Source organism: Nycticebus coucang, chromosome 10 (genome assembly GCF_027406575.1).
Source record: "Nycticebus coucang isolate mNycCou1 chromosome 10, mNycCou1.pri, whole genome shotgun sequence".
NCBI lineage: Eukaryota > Metazoa > Chordata > Mammalia > Primates > Lorisidae > Nycticebus > Nycticebus coucang.
The window spans coordinates 65,054,458-65,080,090 of record NC_069789.1 but is presented as its reverse complement, the minus strand read 5'-3'; the positions used below and the strand labels follow the sequence as shown (position 1 = coordinate 65,080,090).

The 25,633-nt window shown below is 34.0% G+C and overlaps 1 protein-coding gene across 2 annotated transcripts in view; it reads right to left on the bottom strand.

The window, feature by feature from the left end:
* The window catches only part of DENND1B (DENN domain containing 1B), a 287,318-nt gene that overhangs the window by 19,137 nt on the left and 242,548 nt on the right, over positions 1 to 25,633 (bottom strand). For both annotated transcript variants that reach the window (XM_053606348.1, XM_053606349.1), the window contains 5 exons: positions 20,215 to 20,305; positions 15,605 to 15,645; positions 14,914 to 14,985; positions 9,364 to 9,420; positions 8,428 to 8,532 (listed from right to left, as the gene is read on the bottom strand). In XM_053606348.1, coding sequence (XP_053462323.1) covers positions 8,428 to 8,532; positions 9,364 to 9,420; positions 14,914 to 14,985; positions 15,605 to 15,645; positions 20,215 to 20,305 — 366 coding nt within the window. The remainder of the gene's footprint in view (positions 1 to 8,427; positions 8,533 to 9,363; positions 9,421 to 14,913; positions 14,986 to 15,604; positions 15,646 to 20,214; positions 20,306 to 25,633) is intronic.

Genomic DNA, 25,633 nt, shown 5'->3' with positions numbered 1-25,633 from the left:
CTGGGTAAAAGTTTTGAATGCAGTCCAAGTATATTTATCAATAGGCATACTACATTGCTTTATATCACATTAGAAATGACAAATAACTTTCCATTTATATATTATCATACTGCTTTTAAGTAATTAATTGGATAGGTTGAAAATCTGAGTGGACTGCTATTTGTCCCAGACATGCAATAGTTAAAAGTAATGTGTATGCCAAGGTTTTAATAGGGCTTAACAACAAAAAGCTTCAATCCTCCACTTTCACTAGGTTTTGCTGCTGTGATTCTGCTTTGCTTAGGGCCATCCATCTGTTAATGTCGACTTGTAACACAGCTAAGCTCTCCTGCTTGTTCACCAGAATAGCTAGAGTGCCAGTGTGTCTCCTGCAGACAACAGAATCATACACATTACTACACGGAGCCAACAAGGGCTAATAATATTTTTTAAAATGGAGCAGCATCTTAAGACATATATCTATGAATTTTTCGTATTATTCAAAGAAATTTCTAGAAAACGCTAATAAATGTTTATAAGTAACTATTTTTAAACATATTTTCAGATGGTAGACTTAATGATCTAAATATTGTTCACTTACTCTTCAGTATTATATTCTAAAATAAAAACCATGAAAGAAGGTAAGTGCGTAGTCAGGATTAAAAGTGTTCTGCACCATGACCAGTGGCAGTATTCTCACGGGACCCAACTGGCCCTGTTTTCAATAAAACCAGAGAAGGATCCTTTCCCTGGAGTCCTGTTAGGCTGAGGCTGCTGTTGGAACTGTCATCTTCACACAAAAGCGAAAAGGGCTGCGTTTTACAAATGTGATGCCTAATTGGGAGATCTTCATGGCTGTACCCTTGACATTTATTTAAGCCTCATCAACAAAATGGGAAATGACCATACTAATTAGCAGACCAGCACGCTAAAATTACTATTTGTTGGAGGTAGACTACAGATTCGTAATCTTTTCCAGAAGTAAGCACACAGGCTTAAAACAAGATATATTTAGAACTCTGTTCTTTTCTGTAGAACCCGGATTACAAAATTTTATGTTTTTATTTTAAAATACATTCTTAGAATCAAATTATCATAATCTTTTATTGTTTTACCTTTTGAAAGCAAATGAAAATAGTCTTTTGCTGACAAATCTAACTGGAAACTGAAAATAGGAAGGTTTTATATAACTGAAATTCACTTCTAAAATGGTTAATTGAATAAACTAGGACTGGGATGAGTCGAGATCATATCCTTTACTTTTTACTGCCAATAAAATGACATTCTCAAGGTTTTATAAACTTATAAAAGAGGTATTTCTTGGTACAATAAGCTGCATATTTCTTTTCAAATAATATACTGGGTTCTGTAATTATCCCTACTTAGAATGAAGACAGATAATTTTAGAGGTCTCACGACTTTAGTAACTAGAGAATCAGTAGTGACTCTGGAAAGTGACTACCAAGAGAGGAGAAAGTCAGACGGTGTCAGCACTGTAAAAGACCTGGAACTCGAGATATATGTACACTGTATGTATAAATGAATAGCTGCCAATTACTGAGTACCTATCATGTACCAGATACTTGTATATATTATCTATAATGCCCACTGCATTCCAAAAAGATGACACATATTGCTATACCATTATACAAATATAGAAATTGAGGCTTACTTAGCCATGTTTTGTTTTGCTCAGTGAGGATGCTAGTTAAGTTCTGTTTGGCTGTAAACTCCATACCCTTCTGTGCAATTACTCCACCCAACACAAAGGCATGGCAATGGTTAGGTACTTAAGTTCTAGAATCAATCTGCCTGCTTTTAAATTTCTACTATGCTATTTATTACCGTAGGATTTGGGGCACATTTCTTAAAATTCCCGTTTCTAAATCTGAAAGATGGGAATAACAGTTTCCACTCTGGATTATTAGATATTTTACAAGAATCAAGCAATACCCACAAACATACAGACAGGCTTGCTGTTATCAAGAAAGTATCTGTCTTCCCCAAGTTTGCTGAGGGTTTTATATGATTTCAACCCTATAAAAACTGAGGTTTAGAAAGTATAATAGTAGTTAGAAGACAAAAATTATCTGAATTAAAAATTCCAAAGGTTTATGCAGTATCTTGCTTGTAGGTATTTAAATTCATGGCAAATCTTTTAAGAGAATTTGGTTACTGAAAAAAACAAATATAAGATGATACCCGGAGCATGGTCCTGTTGAGGCACAGCCATGTTCAGTTCTAACACAAGAAAGTGATGCTACTCTTGCAGCTCAACAAGCCTTACGTAGGAAGAGAACAGTATATTTTATTTTCACCAGAAGCCTTCTTGTTTTTTTAATGAGCTTCAATGGCAAGGTAACTAAGCTGTCTTTGAGAGATACTAATAAGATCAAGCATTTGAAATAATAGAACCTGCACAGAAGAGACAAAATGAAGAAAAGCAAATTTCTGTCTCCCAATTTCTCCTGCCTCTACTATGTATCTCCACCAGAAGATGAGCTCCTAAGACTCTGAAATCATCTGTGGGTCTGCAACATCTACCCTGTTTTCTGGAATGAGGGGTAAGTCCTGAGCAACTTAAAACAAACAAAACCCCAAACCTGTGTGCATCATGAACCATGCTGTTGTGCTCTTCTCCTCATTGTGACTGTCAAGCAAGGGAATGGGCCTTCAGCTTTTCACTACACTTACTGTCTCTCTGCCTTAAATCTTATCTAATTTAAACAAAGTTTAATGTTTTATTCTATGATTCTTTGTAAGATGCCAAATTATTTTTGGAAATAGATGTAATATAAATGAATAAATAAACATTAGTGTTTCTGACATACTTGACTGATATACAGATTCTACCTTTAACCACATCTAACTATTCCTAGAAATACATATTTACTTGAAAATATTAATATGCTCATACGCTAATATTATCATACTTGGATAATTCGGGGTAAGAGAACTCATGGAGTTGGTAATCATCATAAAACAATATTTTCATGGCTCCCACATCAGCATTCTATCTCTCCTATAACATATTGGATCATGTATCAATTAAATCAAAGGGACTAGATTATCTCCAAAAAGTGAGCTAAGGAAGATTCAGTAATATCAGACTATAAGAAAAGACAGTGGATTATGGCTGATCTTTTTTATTTCCTTGCCCAATGTGCAAGTAGTAGTATATCTTAAGTATATTTCCACTTGAACTCTTTTATGTTTGTGTAAGTGGCTCAAATTAATTAAGGTAACAGCAACCCAATAAGTTAGGCTAACCTTAAACTTATCAAGCTTCAGACCTGTGGTAATAAGGTCCAGCCGCTAGACAGTTAAAAATATAGGTTGGTTTTTTTTTTTTTTTTTTGCAAAGATAACTTTCTAGCAAATAGCATTACAATAGTGTGGGGAATACATTCCAAAACCTCAAGTGGGTGCCTAAAACACAGATAATACCAAACCCTATGTACAGTATGATTTATGCTCTATAAGACCCTCAGGGGATGACTAAAAAACCACATATAGTACCAAACTCTGTCTATGCTATGTTTTAACCTATACATACATACCTACGATAAAGTTTAATTTGTGAATTAGACACAGTAAAAGATTAACAGCAATAATTAATAATAAAGTAGAACAATTATAACAATACTCAGAATGGCACAAAATTTAAAGCTTATGAATTGATTATTTCTGGAATTTTTCATTTGATATTTTTGGACATGGTTGACTGTGCATAGCTGAAACCCTGAAAAGCAAACCCATGAAAGGGAGGACTCACACAACTAGAAAAGGTAGATACCTTGTGAAATACTGTCATAATCCTTAAAACCTTTTCTGAAATTGCTTCCCTTCCTCGCCCTACTCATTCCTACTGCCCTCCCAGCATCCTCTCTCTGCTTCTCTGGCTAGAATTTATAAAACCATGGATTAATAGCTGGTCCACGTGAACTTACTACATTTTTTCGATAAGCAATTGGATTCCTGAATTATTATCTGTTTCTAGTGTCTGCTTCAGGTGAGTGCCTGCCTGCAGAGTCTGTGCGACGGGCACAGAGAAGCAGAGAAAGCCAGTCTACAGAATATATATACAGGAAGAATCATGCAGGGGGAACAGGCCAGATGCTGGAGGAGCTGGGAAGGGGCACAGGATGGAAGGACAAAGGAAGCAAGATGGGAAAGGGAGACCTGGAAGAAGAGAAGGAGGGCGGGGGGAGGGAAAGAGAGGAACAGAGTGGGCTGGGGAAAGGAACTGATATTCTTCCCTGACCCAACTGCTTTTTACATTTCGGAGTTCTAATCCTATCAGAGGTCTACACATATTCTCACACTTGGATAGTCCTAAGAAATACCTGTGTCATTATAATCCCTGATATTGTCTTATTTCATTTAAATGAGTTTATTAACGGTATAAAATTAAATAATTAAAATCAAAAACTAGATGACAATTTCTTTCTTTTTTTTTGAGAAAGATGTTCACTATGTCGCCCTTGGTAGAGTGCTGTAGCGTCACAACTCACAGCAACAGCAACCTCAAACTCTTGGGCTCAAGCGATTCTCTTGCCTCAACCTTCCAAGTAGCTGGGACAATAGGCACCCGCCACAACGTCCAGCTATTTTTTGTTGCAATTGTTATTTTTGGTTAGCTGGCCTGGGCCAGGTTTGAACCCGCCAATTTAGGTGTATGTGGCTGGCGCCATAACCACTGTGCTATCGATTCCAAGCCTAGATGACAATTTCAATTTAAACGTACCATGCTCTAATTTTATAAACAAGCTGTTGTCACAGACTGGCTATTGTTTCAGAGCAATATTAACTCTCATCTCAAAGAATTAACATTAGTATTGTAAGAAAGCATGGATTCTAGGAGCCTTAAGGAAAGAACACTAAGGATGAAAGGTAGCAGGAAAAAAACTGCCAAAGAAATCAAAAAAATTAGCTATTTTATACACACACGCACACACACACACAGGGTACATCTAAAACCAAACAATCAAACTGCAAAAATTATAATAAATATTATTAGATCACAAATGACTGGCATATGAACTCTTAAAAAGTTTAAAATACAGGGCAGCACCCATGGCTCAGTGGGTAGGGCGCTGGCCCCATATCCCGAGGTTGGCAGGTTTGAACCCGGCCCTGGCCAGTTAAAACAGCAGTGGCAACTGCAACCAAAAAATAGCCAGGCATTGTGGCGGGTGCCTGTAGTCCCAACTACTCAATAGGCTGAGGCAAGAGAATCACTTAAGCCCAAGTTTGCTGTGAGCTGTAATGCCACAGCACTCTACCAAAGGTAACAGCTTGAGACACTGCCTCCAAAAAAAAAAAAAGTTCAAAATACGTACAATACATAGATATATACACCTATTTATATAATGGACACACACATAGAAAGAAACACATATACTGGGCAGGTACATTTCCAGAAACTCAGATACTTTTCACTTGAAAAGCAAAAATCAAGATTGTTGTTTAGACACCATTATCAATATTTGCATCATAATTCTATATATGATGGCTTAACAAATCTCTACGTAACAATTAGGAAAATCACCTTAGAATTCTTAACAGAATAAGCCTTGCCTCTCTTAATTCTTGTTGGAGAATCATTTCTGTCATGTCCACCTGAAAACCATAAAATGCTAAAGAATGCCGCTAATGGAATTAATGATGTTACAATTCATAACATCCCTGAAGATTCAGTGCAAGTATACAATGAATGCAACCTCTTACCCTGTAAGGTTTTCTGTAACCTAATACAGTTTTCTCTATCAGAATGTACTGTGTGAGGATGATAATTAATGATACTGTACTGTATAACAGAAATTTGCTAGGAGAGTAGATTTCCATGTGAGGATGATAATACATTATCCAGTATTGTATACTAAAAATTTGCTAAGAGAGTAGGTGAAAATAGTGCTTTAACCATAAGCACAAAAAAGGCAACTGTGATGAATGTTAATTTGCTTCAGTGTAATAATCATTTTATTGTGTTTATCAAAACAACATGTTGATATACCTTAAATATGTAAAATTAAAAAAAGAAATTGTCTGTTGGAATTAATAGAAAACAAGCAAAAACAAAAATTTGCAACAATACATTTTATAATTACATCATAAAAATGCTATGCTGTGTTGAAGGAAGAGAAGATCTAAGAATTAGAATACTTTTTATTTCTAGCGCCAGTGTGTGAATATAGTTAGTAACATAGTGTTATACATTTCACAACTAAGAGAATAAATTTCAAATTTCCTCACCACAAAAAAATTTTAATGGATATGTTAACTAACTTGATTTAACTGTTCCACACAGTACTCATAATCATAACATCAAGCTGTACCTCATAAATTTATTTATACTATATATAATTACAATTTATCAATCTATAATTAAAGATAAATAAATTAAATTAAAATATGAGAAAATGATAATAGTTCTTTTAACTTAAAACTGACATTTAGAAAAGGTGTTTCTTCAATTTAAATGTTTTTGTTTTCCTAGTAAGCATCCTCTGGGTCAGGCGTCCTCAAACTGCAGCCCACGGGCCACATGAAGCGCTGTGAATTGTATTTGTTCCCGTTTTGTTTTTTTACTTCAAAATAAGATATGTACAGTGTGCATAGGAATTTGTTCATAGTTTTTTTTTTTTAAACTATAGTCCAGCCCTCCAACGGTCTGAGGGACAGTAAATTGGCCCCCTGTTTAAAAAGTTTGAGGACGCCTGCTCTAGGTAATGAAGATGTCATATTCTTTTCATATAAAAATCTAGTCATTGTGGTAAATATAACCCTATTGGCAACAATATGAGGTCAGTAAACATTTTATGAAAGTTTTTAAGATGTTAAAGCTTGAAAATAGACAGGAATTGAACATACTAGTGATAGGAGAAAACCCAGAAAATTGATAGCAAGTCCATCATCAGTGCAGAAGTTAATAAATGTTACTCAGTTAACAGTAGTAGCCAGAAAAGGTTCCCATACGTGGAACAATTACTCTACTGAAGGACTTATTTTAGGTCATACAATCATCATTCTCTCTTAATATGCTACATTTAAGACATTTTAACATAGGAAAATTTCAGCTTAATAAAATGGAAAAGTTACAAAGAGTCCCAAGGAGGCAGAGACTTTTTGTGTTTTTCCTTCCATACATACCTAGCACCTAAAAACGTGCCTGTCTCAGAGTAGGTGTTAAATGGTTAAATGAATTTTTGTTTGTTTGTTTGTTTTATGTAATTCTGTGAATTCTTTAGGAACAATTTTGGAACCATTAATATTTTATCTTATGATAATAAAATGTGCAGTATTGATCAAATACTGAAGGGCCCCATCATCATGGGTGGGGATTGGTACCCTTATGAAAAGGCACATTTGGGCCTCCTCCTGCCTTTCACCTTCCACCACCAAATGACACAGTAAGAAGGCCCTCACCAGATGCCAGCAGCTTTATCTTGGACTTCCCACCCTCCAGAACTGTTAGAAAGAAATTCCTGTTCTTTAGAAATTACCCAGTCTCTTGTATTTTGTTACAGCAGCATAAACGGACTGAGACAGAGACAAATGGAAGCACTTCATGACCCTCAACATTTCTGCAGTGCATGGCTGTGCACGGAAGTTAACTAAGCACCAGAGATGGTGTCTGCCCTGCTGTGCCACTAACTGACCGGTCATGAGACTTGAGGCAGGTGGTGTGACCATTCTACCTATCAACTTTGGAAGAAGCTTGCCATTGCTTCTAGTTCCATAACTTTACAACTCTAATCCACTCAAAAATTATTTTCTGAAGCTGGTTTTCTTTTTTTTTTTTGGCCGGGGCTGGGTTTGAACCCACCACCTCTGGCATATGGGACCGGCACCCTACTCCTTGAGCCACAGGCGCCGCCCCTGAAGCTGGTTTTCTAAACCCGCTAAAAATTTACCACTTGGTTAAAACACACTTATGATACAAAATCAGGGACACACATAGTTATAATTCTGAACACTTTTTCAACTGGGATAAGATTTTAAATAGTATATGCATATAAGCAAAAGCTTTAAATATTTATAGCAAATAAAATATCTAACTATAGACATATAGTAGTTCATTCTAATTTCTGTAGACTATTTTAATGGCCAAATACTAATGTATGAGTTTCATTTTATATTTTATTTTTCTAAATAAAATAAAACTATTTGAATTTCATAACAATCACACGTTTAACACTCTCTCTCCCTCCCTAGACTACAAGCTCTAAGACGACACATGTTAATGTAGGTAGGGACTGGTATCTGTAACACTGATTCTCAGTCTTCTTATAGCCTGCCCAGATTCCATCTACTCCTCTCTTTGATCAATACTGCACATTTTATTATCATAAGATAAAATATTAATGGTTCCAAAATTGTTCCTAAAGAATTCACTGGAATTACGTAATTTGAGAACATGGAGGCTCAAAAGGCAAATAAACTTACCGGGGCAAGCTTATACTTTTCATTTGCTTCCTTTTCATTATGTAACATGTAAACTGGTGTATATTGTACAGACCCAGAACAGGTCCCATAATCTTCCTCATTTTCCTACGTAGAAAAAAAAATACAATTATTATAAAGTACTCCTTTTATTATGAAAATTATTAGATTAATAAACAAAATACCTGATATACATGCAAATAACAAAATAACATTTCAGCTAAGAGTTTAAAGAATCTATTAAGAAGACAATGCATTTTTAAAATATAATATCAACTAATAATTTCCAAAATAATCTCTATTTTTAATAACTTGAATAAAATTTATGTGAGGATAATTTGTTCATCACTGCACTGTAAGTTTTAAGGAGTATGTTTTCTCCAAAGGTAAAAATTGAAAGCATAACAAATAAAAGATTTAATGTGTAACAAATCATACACACATATATACACATATTCATATGCTTGCATTATTCATAGCTTTCGATATAAATACTCATGCATAATCTTTTATAAATTAAGAACATTCTTCAATTTAAAAAACCTACTATAGGAAAGAGCCTATACAACCAAATGATGGTATTCCTGGCTTAATTCTTCACCGAAGATATTTTTTTTAAAAATTCTCAAGCTTTTAGCAAGAACTGCAATTGTGATATCAAGGCAATCAACTTTATGAAAACATACATCCTGTTAAAGTATCTTTGAACATCTCTATAGTTCTGTGATAAAATATGCAAACAATAAGGAGATTATTCAGTGCATGCTTATAGAATCGCGGGTAGCTGCCAGAGGGCTTGTCATAAAAAATACATTCTGAAACAAAGGGCTAAGCATATTTCAAAAGTCATTAAAAACATAAATCTCATGTGATTGTAAAGTATAAACTTCAAACTAATACAAGAATCAAGATAGAATAAAAAAAAAGAATATAACAAACCTTGTGTTTTAACTTACTCCGCACTTCCCTTAGTCTCAGCTTTGCATGACTTTTTGCCTAGAAAATGATAATTGTGTCTAGCTCAGCATGATTTTATTACCATTTAAAGAATAAGCATACAAGATCATATTTAATGAACACTGTTAACAATTCATACTACTTAGAAAAAAGAACAGTTTATAATCTAAAACTATTTTCAGGGATCCTATACCACTTACTATTTTATTACATCTAAATTAGTTTGTAATGACATGCTTAGTCTCTTATTTGCATACAAACATCATGTGAAGGCTCATACTTAGCCTATTTTAACTTCTAATCTATAAAAAACACAAAGGGAATCAACCAGATTACTAGTGCTAGTCTTTATTTTAAAATTGTGACAGACTGAAGGGGAAGAAAGTACATCCCAGCAGCAAGTTTATTTGGCCAAAGGTTTGGACATTAAGAAGCTTGGGCAACTTTACAAAGCTTTATTAAAGTGCTTTTACAGGCAGACATAGATTTTTATTAGCAGAGCCATCTTAATGGAATGCCTATTTTATATATAGTTTTTCTGGCAAAAATGGAGTCATTTAACAATTTAAAAGCTATCCTTGTGTGCCCCAAGGATCTGGCTCTAGCCTCCCGGTCCTGCTGTGATTCCTGTGGGGCATAACCTAACTAAAGACAACTGGGGCTTTCATAAAAGCCTCAGCCTTTGTTCCACTGGAAATTCTCACTCACAGTAGCCAGAATAAAAAGAAGAGAAATGGAATTCACATTTATTCTGTGTTTCCTAAATATATGTCTATTATCTCATTTATCATCACAACAAATCAATGAGATTAATAGTATTATTATCACATTTTACAAATAGGGAAAGTGATGGAGAGAGTAGCACTATTTAGGTTTATTTTTACAAAGTCTAATTTCCTCCCCTTTCAAAGGGGAAAGAGGAACTAATGATTTAAAAAGACACCCACTGAATTTAGGTCTCACCAGAAAGAAAAACTTGTAAACCTCATTCTATAGACGCAGATACTGAGGCCATGGAGACTTGAGACTCCAACGCTAAAGCCCTGCTCCTACTAAACCACCTTTCTTTCCCAAGTTGCTTCTAGAAAGAGTAAATGCATGCCTTCCTCTCCCAAATTTCCTGAGGGAAAGCATCTTAAATCTTCCCAGGTAAAATCTGCAGTACACAGCACAGTTACTTGGCATACAAAAACTGCTCATGAAAGGTCTTCAACTAAACAATTATTTATTATAAAGTGAGACAAAACCAAACCATACTGCACACACAATAAAAGATAATCTGAAATGCCAAATAACACTAAATCATATGCCATGGATCTTTAGAATCAATAAAACATTTTCACATTATTTTATTTGTAAAGTCATTGAATCTACTTAAAGGGTCCTATATTAATCCCTATATTTCTACTAGATAAAAACATATAATTACCAAGAAAAAAAAAATGCTTCTGTTCCCATCTCCTAGGATTTATGCCCAACTTTGCTTTGCTCACATTTAGACTAAGATTCTAGTTTATCAAAATATCCTGTAGCCTACCTGATCACACCAATCTTTTCCAATGCTCCTGAGTTCACAGAGCTAAACTAGCATTAGTTTCTTCTATGGTTCTATAATTCATGCAGTGATTCGCTGACCTCTCCTTGACCTCTTTGAAATCACCCGGATGACAGGGTATAGGCTGTCTCTATCTTTATCAATTCACCAAGTTGAAACCTGACAATATACAAGCATTCTACAGCAATGGTTTTTCAAGTGGTATGCCAAGAGAGTAAATCTTAGGTGTGCCATGTAATTTTTTTTTTTTTTTTGAGAGAAAGTCTCACTATGTCACCCTCAGTAGAGTGCTATGACATCATAGCTCACAAAAACCTCAAACTCTTGGGCTTAAGCGGTTTTCCTGCCTCAGCCTCTCAAGTAGCTGGGACTACCGGTGCCTGCCACAATGCCCAGCTATTCTGTTGTTGTTGTAGTTGTCATTGTTGTTTAGCAGGCCCAGGCTGGATTCGAACCTGCCAGCCTCAATGTATGTGACTGGCTCCCTGACCCCTGAGCTATGGGCACTGAGCCAAGTGCCATGTAAATTTTAAAAATCACTAATTAAATGAAATTCAAAGCACGGCATCTTTTAACATTTTTTGATCAACATAATGTAAGTGTGCCATGGAAGTTTAACTATAGGTTCAAGTGTGCCATGACATAAACAAGGTTGAAAAACACTACTGTACAGAAATACATCAAGAAACTAGTTTTAACTAATAATTTAAAATGCAAAGACCTAACAATAAAGATGACCAAGAGAACTTTTAGCCAAGTACAATATGCATTTCACATTGCTGTTATTCTGAGGTTTATAAGAGTGTGTATTAACTCTAGCATTCTTGATGGTCCCTACAAGGATGGAAAAGCATAAGCACAGAAAGTATAGAAAAAAACTAAGTATAGAAATAAGTACAGAACAATGTCATACAAGCAGAGAACAAACTCATTATTTTCTTTGACAAATATATAATCAGTACTTCTCTAGTAGGGATGCAAATATAAAATCAAGGACAGAATCTCTCTGACTCATAGGGTACCAGTCACACTTTCTGCTCTCACCCCAGTGACAAGTACAAAGACTAGTTCATGATAGGTACTCAGATTGTTGAATGAATGAAGTAGATCTCATTTTTGAAAAATATACTATCTATGAAAACCAAAGTAGTAAATAAATTCTGTTATACCACACAACAGAAATTGGAGGTTTTGTTTATAGCAGATTGTGGTCAAAGAAGGAATTTCTTGTATACAGATTTCAAAATATGAGCAACCTAGAAAGATCAGGTTTAGGTATAACTATGAACATACAAAATGACTTATTTACCAGCACCAAACCTTTTGATTCATGTATGACATGATCACAAAATAAATGATAACACTGATTCACAATAATCTAAAGACCTTAATTTGCCTGAAATTAAATTAGGGAATAATCTTCCAAAAAGTAGCATTTTTAATTTGGTAAGATTTTACTGACATGCAAAGAAGCATTCAAAATAAAATACTGATTTAAAATATAAATTTTTAAATAATAAATAAGGTTTTGAACGTTTGCTTCATTGTTGAGTTTTTATAAAAGAGATGAGTGAAATTAATGAAGAAAACAGATATTTGGCAAAACAATACATCTTCTCTAAGCCTAAAGAAAAATTTCTTTTCTTTTTTTTTTTTTTTTTTTTTTGACAGAGTCTTACTTTGCGCCCTTTGGTAGAGTGTTGTGGCGTCACAGCTCTCAGCAACCTCAAACTCTTGAGCTTAAGCAATTCTCTTGCCTCAACCTCCCAAGTAGCTGGGACTATAGGCGCCGGCCACAATGCCCAGATATTTGTTGTTGTCATTGTTGTTTAGCAGGTCTGGGCCAGGTTTGAACCCACCAGCCCTGGTGCATGTGGCCGGCACCAATAGCTCAGCCTAAGGAAAAATTTCAAGGGCTCACTCAAGACAAATTTGAGGAGTTACTGACTCGAAACCATTTTTAGAGTCTTAACTGGATTATGAAAATTAAATAATTATTGAAAAAACAAATAAACATTTTTTTCCCATATGGCAGTTGTGTGCTATTTCATTGTGAAGAAAATATCTTCAAAGTCTGTATTTAAAATCACACCACCTGAGAAGTCTTCTAGCAAAGACTGAAACAAACCAACAAAAGGCAGAGGCCGCTGTTTGTAGGTAAAATGATCACCTCCCATTTTTGCTGTGTGGTTAGGCAAAATTCTGAAATAGTTCAGAATTTTGGTACTGTATTTTCCATCAACTATGTAGATTAGCCTCCCTACTATAAAACGTAATCTTTGAAGTAAGTTTTTAAAACAGAGGTACAGCTACTTTTATATTGGAATTTTAGGGTAAGGGAATAACATAACTTCCAAGCTCTTATTAAACTATGTTATTAATATGCTATTATTAATTCAATCACATCAATGAATTTACTGAGAAAGCTTCTGAAGATAAATTTTTACAAAATCAAAACTATTGCCTTAAATATTTTTAGAAATGTAACATATATGACCTGCTGAATTAATAACTTTATTGAATACCAACCCAGTAGTTTCTCTCCCAAGAAGTTACTAGTCTAATATTAGAGATAAATGAGTACAAAAAAAAACAAGTACTGAAACAGAGGGTCCTACTCTTTTAGTATGGTGTTGGAAAATTTTTTTTCAGGGGAAATAATGTCTGAACTAAACCTTATAAAATGAACTAGGTTTACTAGGTAGATAAAGTCCAACAAATGGACATTCTAAGATGTAGAAAAGGCTTGAGCAAGAGTAGAAGAGCAGAAGTGAACCTTTTATATTCATGAAATCAGGAGTAGCTAAAAATTTTTAGAGACAAGGCTTGAGGGAATAAGGAGGAAAGAAATAGGACACGGGAGGGATTAGGTTTTCTAGGGTCTTAGTTGTCACATTAAAAAGACCTTTATTTTATTATTTACTTGGTGTTCCTGTTATTATTTTACTTATACATCATGAAAAACTGATGAAGAATATTAATTATGGAGAGCCAATACATATTTGAGGATAAAAATCTTGCTATATATTTCTGTTTCTTCTACTTGGGCTTCAAGTAAACAATGAGAATTTAAAATATGTTGAATGAGGCTGGGCAAATGGTGGCTTACACCTGTAATCCTAGTGCCCTGGCAGGCTGAGATGGGAGGATCCCTTGAGATCAGGAGGTTGAGACCAGCTTGAGCAAGATGGAGACCCCAGTCTCTACTAAAAACAGAAAAACTAGCCAGGTGTGGTGGTGTACACCTGTAGTCACAGCTGCTCAAGAGGCTAAGTAAAGACGATCACTTGAGTCCAAGAACTTAAGGTTGCTGTGAGCTATGACAATGCCACAGCACTTTACCTGGGGTGAAGAGTGAGATTCTGTCTCAAAAAGAAAAGGTTGAATGAAAGAATCTCAAATTTTGGCTTGGTACCTGTAACTCAGTGAGTACAGCATTGGCCACATACACCAAGGCTGGAGGTGTCAAGCCCGGCCTGGACCAGCTAAAGAACAATGACAACTGTAACGAAAAAATAGCCGAGTGTTGTGGCGGGCACCTGTAGTCCCAGCTACCTGGGAGGTTGAGGTAAGACAACTGCTTAAACCCAAGAGTTTGAGGCTGCTGTGAGCTGTGACGCTACAGCACTCTACCAAGGGCAACATAATGAGACTTTGTTGCAAAAAAAAAAAGGAGAATCAAATTTTACAAAATGGTATTCTTCTTCATGGACTATTTCAGTTTGCTATACAATTTTGCTGATAGCTTTGAAATAAAATAAAAAAATCATTTTTACATGTATATAAAGGAAATATCATCTCTATGCAATGTTATAATTTTAATAACTTAATATGCTTTGGTCATTATTAACCCTAAACATTTTTTAAAGCTTACTTAAAAGAAAAAAAGAAAATATTTGAAATTTACATGTCTATCATCTAGTAAAATGTTATACAGTTTTATCATTAGAATTTTTAATTATCAAATGAAAACTTACAAATTTGTATGCTGTCCTTACAGCAGGAGTTGCTTTGGTCATTGCTGTGTTGAATAGTGCACCCCCTCCTTTCTGCAAAAGAAAAACAGAAACACATTCCCAAAAGCTTTTGGCCAAAATATCTTAAAAACAAAGCATTATTAGTGCTTTATTAAAAAAAAGAGCTTTATCCACAACTTAAAGGCGTATAAAAGTTATTTCATGTTTAGTGTTTTTAACTTTTTATATGCTATAATAATTCCATCAAATTGTAAATATTCTACTCTGTTATTTTAGCTGGTAATATACCATTTAAAAATCATTTCTTAAGTACAGGCAGACAAGTAAAATGAAAAGTAATATGTACATATTTAAAGCTTCACAAAAAAGAAATATAATGTTTACCAACCATTGTAATGTTGGGCAATAAAGTCTCAGTCTGTGAAGGAGAATTTTATATTAAACAATCATATAAACTACATTACCAGAAATTATAAAATTCCCATGAAATCCTACTACCCTACCAATTCCTTATTCTGGAATTTAATATAAGGTGACAGTGAAATATTGCTTTTCAAAGAACCCATTTATTTCTAAACAAAAAGTTCCTAATTTAAAATTACCTTTGTGAATATCAAAAAGTATAAACAGCACACTTTTACTGCACAGTTCATGTTAGAAGAAAGAAGCAGCTTTGGAGGCTTATTATTACCTTGACTGTATGCACCCATTGTTGATATGACCTCGGGTTTCCTGGAATATATGAAAGACAGATGCCAGAAATAGTTCAAAATGTATCAAAAAACTAGCATTTCCAGAATTTCAGTAGGCAAATTTTATCTGCAACATTGTAAAAGAAGCAATGGCATCATGAGAATAAATTGCTCTAATTTTTAGAAAAAGAGTAGTTAGCACTTTTAAGAATAGACAATTACTTTTTCTTCGATAAAATAAAAATAATTAGCTGGGCATAGCAGTGTATGCCCATAGCCCCAGCTACTCAGGAGGCTGAGGCAGGAGGATCGCTTGAGCCTAGCAATTTGAGGCTACAGTGAGCTATGATCAAGGTACTCTACTGTGCTTGAGCCAGGGTGACAGAGACACACACTGTTTCATTTTAAAAAATTATTTCTTTAATTTTAGTGTTGTTATGATTTAAGGTTTCTATTTTCCATAAAATTTATGAGACAAGCATATTATTCTTTAGCAATTTTTTTAAAGGACTAGTTTTTCTTTCTTAAAAATTAATGCAAATGCTAAAATAATCCCTCAGAGTCCTTCTTCTAAAAAACTAGATTATGGTATTAATAAACATTTGAGGAAATTCTTAACATTGTTTTTGTTAAATAACTGATTTTCTCACACTAAAGGAGAAAATGTATTTCTCATTTGTGCAAGGACTTTCTCTTTAAACACAGTTCTTTACATTCCAGTAATTTGCACTTATTTGTCAAAAAGTGTAAATTGGTATCAATTGTTCAATGGGGCCAGAAAAATGCTACTGAAACTGATAATTGCCTACCACCTCTTCAAATCTGGTATTTGGTCAGTAAAAAGACATGGAAACAAATGACTGATGAGATTCTATCAGGAAACTAATGAAGAAGCAAACGCTGGAAACAGAGAGAGACCACATTCTCCTACATAAAGTCGCTCCTTACCGGTGGGAGTATTGCTTTGTTATAAAGTTCAGATAATTCACTGTGCACTTAAGAACTACTTTTATTTTAAATGAAGGATTATTTAAAAAAAGAACATGCTCCTAACTACTCAATATTGCTGAGCTGCTCTTTCATAGATCAGTTTGTGTTTACCTAATCGCATCCTTTGTTCTACTCATGTCCTCTCTTGCACATTTTAAACTCTATGGATCTTTTTCCCTTTACATGTTTCCTAATGTTTTTATTATTTTCTTTTAAGTTAATGTTAAATATTCTGCGATGGTGTCAGGAAAGGAATCAGGTGTAACACGGATTTCCTTAATGACAAGCATTCACAGGAGAAGATGGTTTTTGAAAATTGTGTGTTCACGGATTCTTTAACCATAGTCCTAGATCCAAATGTGGATCTGCAGATTCTATACCTCATTGTCCTCCATTGTATATTTTATAAAAACTTTTATAAAAAATTATAAAGTTCCACCATACTCATCATACTCATTTTATCATAACCCTGGGCATCAGCAACAAAAAAACGGTATAAAAATGACCATTTCAATGATGAATGAAGGGGAGAAAATAGATGCCTCTCTGAAATTTCCTAATTGTTTTTGCTTAAAGGAACATAATTTTTCCTTTAGTTTTAAATAATATTGATTCCTCCTACAGTGATCTTTCTGGGAGCTTTATATGTAATAAATCCTCAAGAGATATTCAGAAAAGATAGGAATTTTGCTTTTATTCCATCAGAGTAGGAAAGTCTACAGTACTACTCTTGCTTATTACCACTCTTGCTCTTAATACTCTTGAATATTTTCTCACTAGGAAAATCTCTTATTATAAAAGAGAAATATACTATTATAGTTATCAAAGCAAGAGCTTTGAAGAAGGGTACATGTTGAGATGAGACTATGGACTCTACTAGTGCTGTGACCTTGAGAAAATTATTGGGTGAGTGTACTCATTAAAATGCCTCATGGGGTATTGTGAGGATTAAATGAGGTAATATTTCTTCCACATAAGCTCAATAAATATGAACACTTATTATGTTACTGTGAGAGAAAGAACAAAGTTAGACCAGTTTACTTCATTGGAGAACAGAGGAATATCATGACAAAGACATATTCATCTTTCTCACATGACTGCAGTGTAAATGACAGATGTTTGAAAATGACCTTTAGGAACTATTTTGGGAAATACATGGGCATGTATATATTCACATATACATAAGTACACACTCTCACCTATCCTAAATTAAAAGGTATCTCCTAACTAGTAATGGAATATTACGAATTTTTTTTGTTATTCATCTTTTTATTTCAAATTTTGATACATTCGCTTTATTTTACTCAAAAAATAATCTCTATGTATCTCAAAAATTACCTAAAATACATCTAAAAATAACACATGATGGGCACAATTTTTTAAGGTACTTTTTCACTGTACTCACTGAAATTGTCACAGTGGGCTTTCCTTTGGGGTAAGTATTGGCTCCCTCAAATTAAAATAAGAATTCAAAACCTTTTGGTTTTAAAAGAGTAACAAAGTAGTTGGCATTATGTTGTACTGCTGTGAATGTACTACCTCTAAGTCAGATGCTAACCAGAAATCACATTCCCCTATTTTTTTTTAAACAAAACCTTTAGCGAAAAATTTTAGTGAAACCCCCCCGCGCCCTCCACACACACCAGAAAAACCACCTACCTCCATTCTAATACAGAGATATCTGGACCAATGGTTAAGTCTACAGAATTTAATGTACAAAAGGATAATAGTTCTGCCCCTTTTTGTCACAAAATGTCATCTTCAATTCTATAACAGCTACTAGCCCCACAGGTCATAAAGATAATGAGATAGCAGTTATGTAAATACTGAATAGATGCCTCAAGCAATTTGTCCATGAGCTAACAATATTTTGCTTGTCTTAGTTGAAAAGTAAAAAGGTATTATTTTAACACAAAAGTTCCGTCCAAGCAAAATTTTTACCCAGGAGCTGAGGAAAGCAAGGAGCTGAAAGATTCCACATTCAGCTTTCTTGTTGAGTCAAGTAAATTAACTTCTTTCCCAGCTAAATGTTCTGCTTACATCAGATAAAGGTCATGTGTGCCTCTCTTAATAAACAAATTATGTCAATGATTTCTATTACCTTCATGGTATAAAAATAAATCTTCAGAATAAAATTAAATTTTGTGAAATCTGTAGATGAGTACTTACTATGCTGTGTCTTTTCATGTTTTATTTCTCAAGTCTAGCAAGTATTTATTCACACATAGACTAAAAACTTTTTATCAAAACAAAGTTACAAAAAAGAAGAAAATTTTCTATCATACAATGTCAAAAATGAACACACCAAGATACAGAGGGCAGGGATTTTTGTTTATTAGTTCACCAGTATCTAGATCAGTGACTAGTACCGAGGTCCAACCCTGGGCCACAGGACAAGTAGTGGTCCATGGCTTCTTAGGAACTAGTAGCACAGCATCACCGCCGAAGCTCAGCTTCCTTTTAATCCTCCCCACCTCTACTATCCACGGAAAAATAATCTACCTTGGAACCAGTCCTGGTGACAAAAAGGTTGGGGACCACTAGCCTACATAGTAAGCACTCAGCAAATACTGAATGAATTGAATGAATGAATGAATAAGACATTTCAAGTAAAATTTCTGCAAGTCAGGACCGTATACTATAATTAATACTTCTAATACACGAAAGTGTTAGTTCACAAAAAATTAATTGCCCATAAAATTATAACATTGATTGAATATTTACATTTGAAGGACTGGTTATATTTATGAAATGGTAAACTGAAACCTTTCCTAATGCTTCATTGGTCTTCAAAATAAAAAAGGTAAAGACTTATATATGTATAGCAACATACTCAAAATACAGGAGCTGTGGCATTCAAACCTTTCTCTTTGGATAATATTACAATCTACTATTTCATTCATACTCTCAGTTCTTAAATTCATACTCAGTAACAGCCATCACCAGTGGTTTCCTTTTCTCTTCTTCTTTCCTTTTTATTTATTTATTTGTTTTTTGAGACAGAGTATCACTTAGTTGCCTGGATGCCAGGGAGTCATCATAGCTCACTGCACACTCCAACTCTGGGGCTCAAGCAATCTTCCTGCTTCAGCCTCCTGAGTAGCTGTGACTGTAGGCACGTGGCCACCATGCTTGCAGATTTTCCTATTTTTTTGTAGAGGCAAGATTTCTCTATGTCATTTAAGTTGGTCTTGAACTCCTGGCCTCAAGCAATCCACCCGCCACAGCCTATCAAAGTGCTAGGATTACAGATGTGCATATAAGCCCACTTGTTTTCTAGCAGAGACTGCTACAACTATCAGGACGAAAGAATGGAAGACATGAACTAATGGGATTACTGTTACATTTCCAATAATATTAAGAGATCATCTGAGCCAACATCTCACACTCTTCCCATCTTAATACCATATGTTATTCAGTACCAGGGTGTCCATAAAGTCCGTATCAGACAAACTAAGTTAACACCATAGCTCTTACAGGTCAGAAATGTATTTAAGACATTATATATTTAGGAGAAAATAATTATTTGTTCCTTAAATTGATTTTATCAGATACAAGAACAAAAATTGAAATAATTGTTATTCAGAAACTGGATAATCGTACTGTAACTAGGCTTTACCTCCAGAAAAGCCACCTGAAGTGATCTCTTCTTCAAATATATCAGAGAAACCTCTTCCTGCATTTAGTTTTGCCAGTCGACCATCAATAAACTGAAATTAAAAAGTGTCAAATGGTTTAATTTTTCATTTACTTCATAAGACTAAATATTTGCTTACATAAACAAATTAATAGCAGACTCTCTCATATAAATTATACATACATACATATATATCATGTATATATTCATACACAGGACAAAAAAATTCTCAACCAATGAAAAGAAGAGGCACTCAATAAAAAGCCGCTAACTACTTAAACCAGAAATATACAGCACAGAGTACCTTTATTAACAAAACGGAAAAGTGCTGTAGTAAAGATCATGGGTTCTGGATAGGCTGCTCAATGCACCTTCTCTGCACAGGTGTTTTTGCACAAAGGCACTGCTGCCTTGCGGAGTGCTTAGCCCATGAGGCCGTGTCCTCCTTCACCACTCCGCAGTCTCTCCAGTAACCTACCTCAGGGTGTTGCTGCAAACATTAAATTAGATTAACATAGATAATGTGCTTAGCACACTCTCTAACCCAGAAAATATTAAAGAAATGTTAGATGATGCTATTTTTGAAAAAACATTAAATTTACTCAGTAAAATAAAACACTTTATTGTCTAAACAATAAAGCACCAGACCACTGTAACCAGAGAGCAATGAAATATACACAGCTTTCATATTCCTGGCACATGTAAACTAAACTATCATAATTCTGATTATGAATTTAAATGTATTAAAGTAAACACATATTGCTTTGACATGCTTTTGTTTTTTCAAATAATATTTGTCAGTGTTCTTAAAAAAAAAAGATTGGAACAGGAAACAGAAGCTACCAGAAACACCGGAAAATTTCCTTCAAAATGCAGATACCTCTGGCTCATTGTTTATAAGCAAAAAAAAAAAGAAAAAAAAGCAGAAACCCTAGAAAGTACCTTCCATTGCCCATTCAGCACTATCCCTTAACTGTTCCAACACACACAGCATAGCAGAATCTTGAAGAAGATATCCCCAGGTATTTTTACATGACCAACTCCTGGTAAAAATCAATGATATATTATATATACACAAACACACGCATATGTATTTACAAAGTCAGACAGTAAAGTTCATGAACTCACCCTAGAAAAAATGTTACATATCTCACTGCCGGATATCACTGTGGTCACCTTCAAAGTGCTCCCCTTGGCCATCGGGTTAGCACAGTGATATTCAGCAATGAGGTTGCAGCACTTTTTCTAGGAGGGGTTTGTGAGCTTGTCAGACCTCATACGACAGCTCTCTGATGGCCATTCCAGAAAAAGAATTCCAAAATTGCTTTTCAGGGTGGACCAGGCACTGGCATTGGTACATAGCTTCCCAAGAGAGGGTACCTCAAAGGTGACTGCAGCAATATTCAGCAGTGAGGTATGTAGCACTTTTTCTAGGATACATTTGGGAACCTAATTATCCAACCTCATATTACTGGTAGTTGGTTGCTTTTTATTTTGTTGATTTGTAGCACTGAAATTTCACATGTTGAGGTTATTTCACTCATAATGATCTTTAAAGCTCCCTTCCATAGGAGGCAAGGGATAACATAATAAAGATTTACATGCTTTCTACAGAGCAGACTTAAAGATATGAGGATTAACACAAAGTGTGTTTCATCCTAAAATTAATTAATACTGACCATAATTATGTTATCCCAGAAACTTAAATTTTAACTAAATTAAAATAAAGTAGCTTGACTTTTTAAGAAAACATCTCACACTCTTCCCATGTTTCCTATTTGAATAGCTAATGGACACAACTAATTGAGAGGAGTTATACAGGACAATATAATACTCCTCAGACAGCAATTTAAGATAATCAACAGCCATAAGTTATATCAGTTATACTGTAAGATTTTGAGACAAAAATCTCTATACTATCAGATTTTGAGACAAAAATCTCTTGCTGACCAAAATTAAGAAAGAATGGAAAATGAATCAACGAATTCCTGTTCAAAATATAATTCAACTACCTTTTTATTACCATAGAATGCTTTTGTGAAAATAAATATAAGTTTAAATAAAGACAGTCTAACAGGACAAAGTCTTCTTTCCTTAGAGCATAAATTGCTCTCACAAAAGTTAGAACTCTTTGAGGTCAGAGACCTATGCTACCCATTTTTATATCCTCATTATTCTTGATATGCAAAAAGTTTCCTGTAGTTTAAAAGAACGTGGAGTGTTGAGCATAAAAGGCATGCATTACAACTGTGACCTCTTATTACTTTTATTATCTTGGGCCACTCATCATCTCTAAGACCCTGTTTTCCCCTTCTGTAAAATGGGAACATTAACAATATCTTACTGGGTTTTGTGACAGCTAATTAGAATGATAAGAAGTGTCACTACTGTAGGTACAGAATAAGTACAAAATAATAAAGTCCACTTTTTCTACTACCATGATCCTTTTCATCTCTACCATCATTTGTGTGCTTCCTGAGGGAAGGATCACTGCCTTTTTCATATGTGCATCTTAAATACCTCGCAAAATGTTGAACATACTGTTTTAATTGAATAAATGTTGCTGAGAGACTGAAGTATATGAAAAAGTGCTAAACATCATATACTTTCACCTGGTTTTAAAGTTAAATAATTATAAAGTATAGAATCAAATCATTTTGTTCTATCGTGAGATCAAAGCTAGTAACTCATAATGTTTACTACTCTGTTATGTATAACAGTAATCTGAAAACAAGGCAGCTTAAAATGCACGCCAGATTTGACTGGTACACATTTTCAGCACAGCATTATAAAGTCAAGTCATCTAATTTGATAGGTTAAACATTTTCTAAAAAAAAAAAAATAAGCTAAAAGCAAAATGATAAATTTAAAGTATTACATTACTGACAAGTAAAACAAAGATCCTTTTAAAGGACTTAATTTGTTCTAGAAGATTAAAACCACAAGACTTTAAAAGGTTTTCATTTTTGTGTTTGCTGAAAATAATCCTTCCATTTTACAAATGAGTGGAGCAGTTTAAGTCTGAAAAGAGATAAATCCAAAAACTATTTACTGATTATGCATTTTTGAGTACGAGTAACTTCTTTGTGTTACTAAACTAGTGATTTGAGCCAACGGAAATTAATTACTTGGTAAAAAGATACATGTTATCACTGACTTTGCAAACAATCCTGTCAGTAACAGTCACCAAAGTATATAGAATTAAAATGTTTGTTCTTAAAAGATTGACTTTGTGCATATACACACACATTTTACATGTATAAAAATGCACACACATACATACATATGCACATACATACATGCCCACACACAAATACAGACATCCAGGAATAAACTAGAAAAAGATATTAATGGAGAGAAAAGCAGAATGTTACAGTTCTCCAAACACCTTTTTCTCACATCCATGTACTAAGTAGGCCTGATCCTGCTCAGCTTCCAAGATCGGACGAAATGGGGCACATTCTGGGTGGTTTGGCCATAGACCAACGCCATTTTCTAATTTTTATTCAATAAACTATTTTCCCGTCACATGGAGTTGGTCATAACATTCTGATTAAACTCTGGAGCATTTCATAGTAAGTAAAGGAGATAAGAACATTTTTAGTTACTGCTGAATAGAAATAATTTTCAACTAAAAAAACACATTATCTGTTAAAAAGCTATCATGTGGAGTCTAAAATGTGCCATAACAGGTTGCTTCACTAATAATTACCTGTATCATTTATTGAACACTTATGTTTAGGTCACTGTAACACATAAGTTTTGGAAGAATGTTATTGCAAGTAATAATATTGATAACAATGAAAGTGATATAGATATAACACAAAATCGAATTGCCAGTAGCTTTTTAAAGGAATTTAAGAATTGCTTTAAGACAATGCTTCTACATAAATCTTAGTCTAAAAGAAAAAATCAAAATCTAGAACTAAAATCACATTAATCACATCCAAACACAAACAACATAATTGAAAAACCTAATAAAAATTAATAGCTGTAATTCCATAGTACGGATTCTATTACTTTATTATGAATTACAAATAGATAAAATTGATTTCAATAAGTACATAATCTTTAAGATAAATAATCCTCAAGATCAATTATATTATTCCCTCTAAGTCATCAACAATAACAAGTAGATTTTGTTAATCCATATGTCATAATCTTAAAGCAATGTGAAAGGTTACAGATGTTTTCAAAAAGCAAAACTGTTCTGGCTTCTACTTCTTTTGATATTGATATTATTAAGGTTTTTCAGAGTATTTTTATATTCAAATAGCTATCTTAATATAAGATTGGCTCCATTTAAATTATCTATTGCTTTAACCACACACTTTAGTAAGCAATACTGTTACACTAAAATGAACATTTGCTTTTTAAATTAATTTTTTAAATATAATTACATAAAATGGGTGTTTTAAGAATGTAATATACAGAATTGACTCATGCCAAACTTCTTTCCAAAAAAATATAAAGCATTTGTTCTAATCAGATTCACAGATTAAACCTGATTAGCCAGCAAATTGGTAGGAATGTATCTGTCCTACAAAAGATAAATTGTATGCTTTTTGTAGTTCTTTAATTATTCACCAGTAAGTGCATTTCCAGAATTTAATATAAAAATCCTGTGTCAAAATAGGCCGCTATCAGCGGCCCTAAATAGTCCAGACATACATTATACAAATATGTACCTGCAATTAATTGATCAAACTCTGAAGATAATAACTAATTTCAGGATTTGGATGTCATTTTTTTAAATATTTGATTTTTATTTTAAAAAGCATAAAAAGGATTGTGCTGGGGAGTTGTGGTCAGTGGTACAATTCTTTGCCAAGCAGGGAAAGTAGCAAGCTGGAGTGCTGAATTTTGTGAAGCAAAGCAGCACAGGCACTGCCACAGCACTGTAAACAAATCTACACACCAAATTACTCCTTAAGGCTGGAGGAAAAATTATTATAAAAAATTTATCTAACATTAAGAACCCTTCTTAGGGGACAAAGATTAGATAACTCACCTAATAATAATAAAGTGTTGAGAACTAGAATAGTTTTTTAACAAATCAATCAGAAGTCTTTAGCAATTTAAAGAAAAACATTAAGTGCAATAAAAACTGCTTTTAAAAATATATTCATTTCATATGAATCTTTAACTTTGCCCTTCTATAAATATGCTCTGGGCTAAAAATTTAATACGTAGTCTAATTTAAATAATTCTTCTTATAAATGCTCAGTAAACTCTGACAGGTTAGTGAAAACCACACTAAAGTGTTACAATAAATTAAATCAATAGATATTTACATGTACCTGCTACATGCAAAGCATTCAGTTAATGGCTATATATAAACACAAAATGATACAAGTGGGAATAAGGTAGGTCACTTCAGAGCCCAAATCAAGAAAATTAA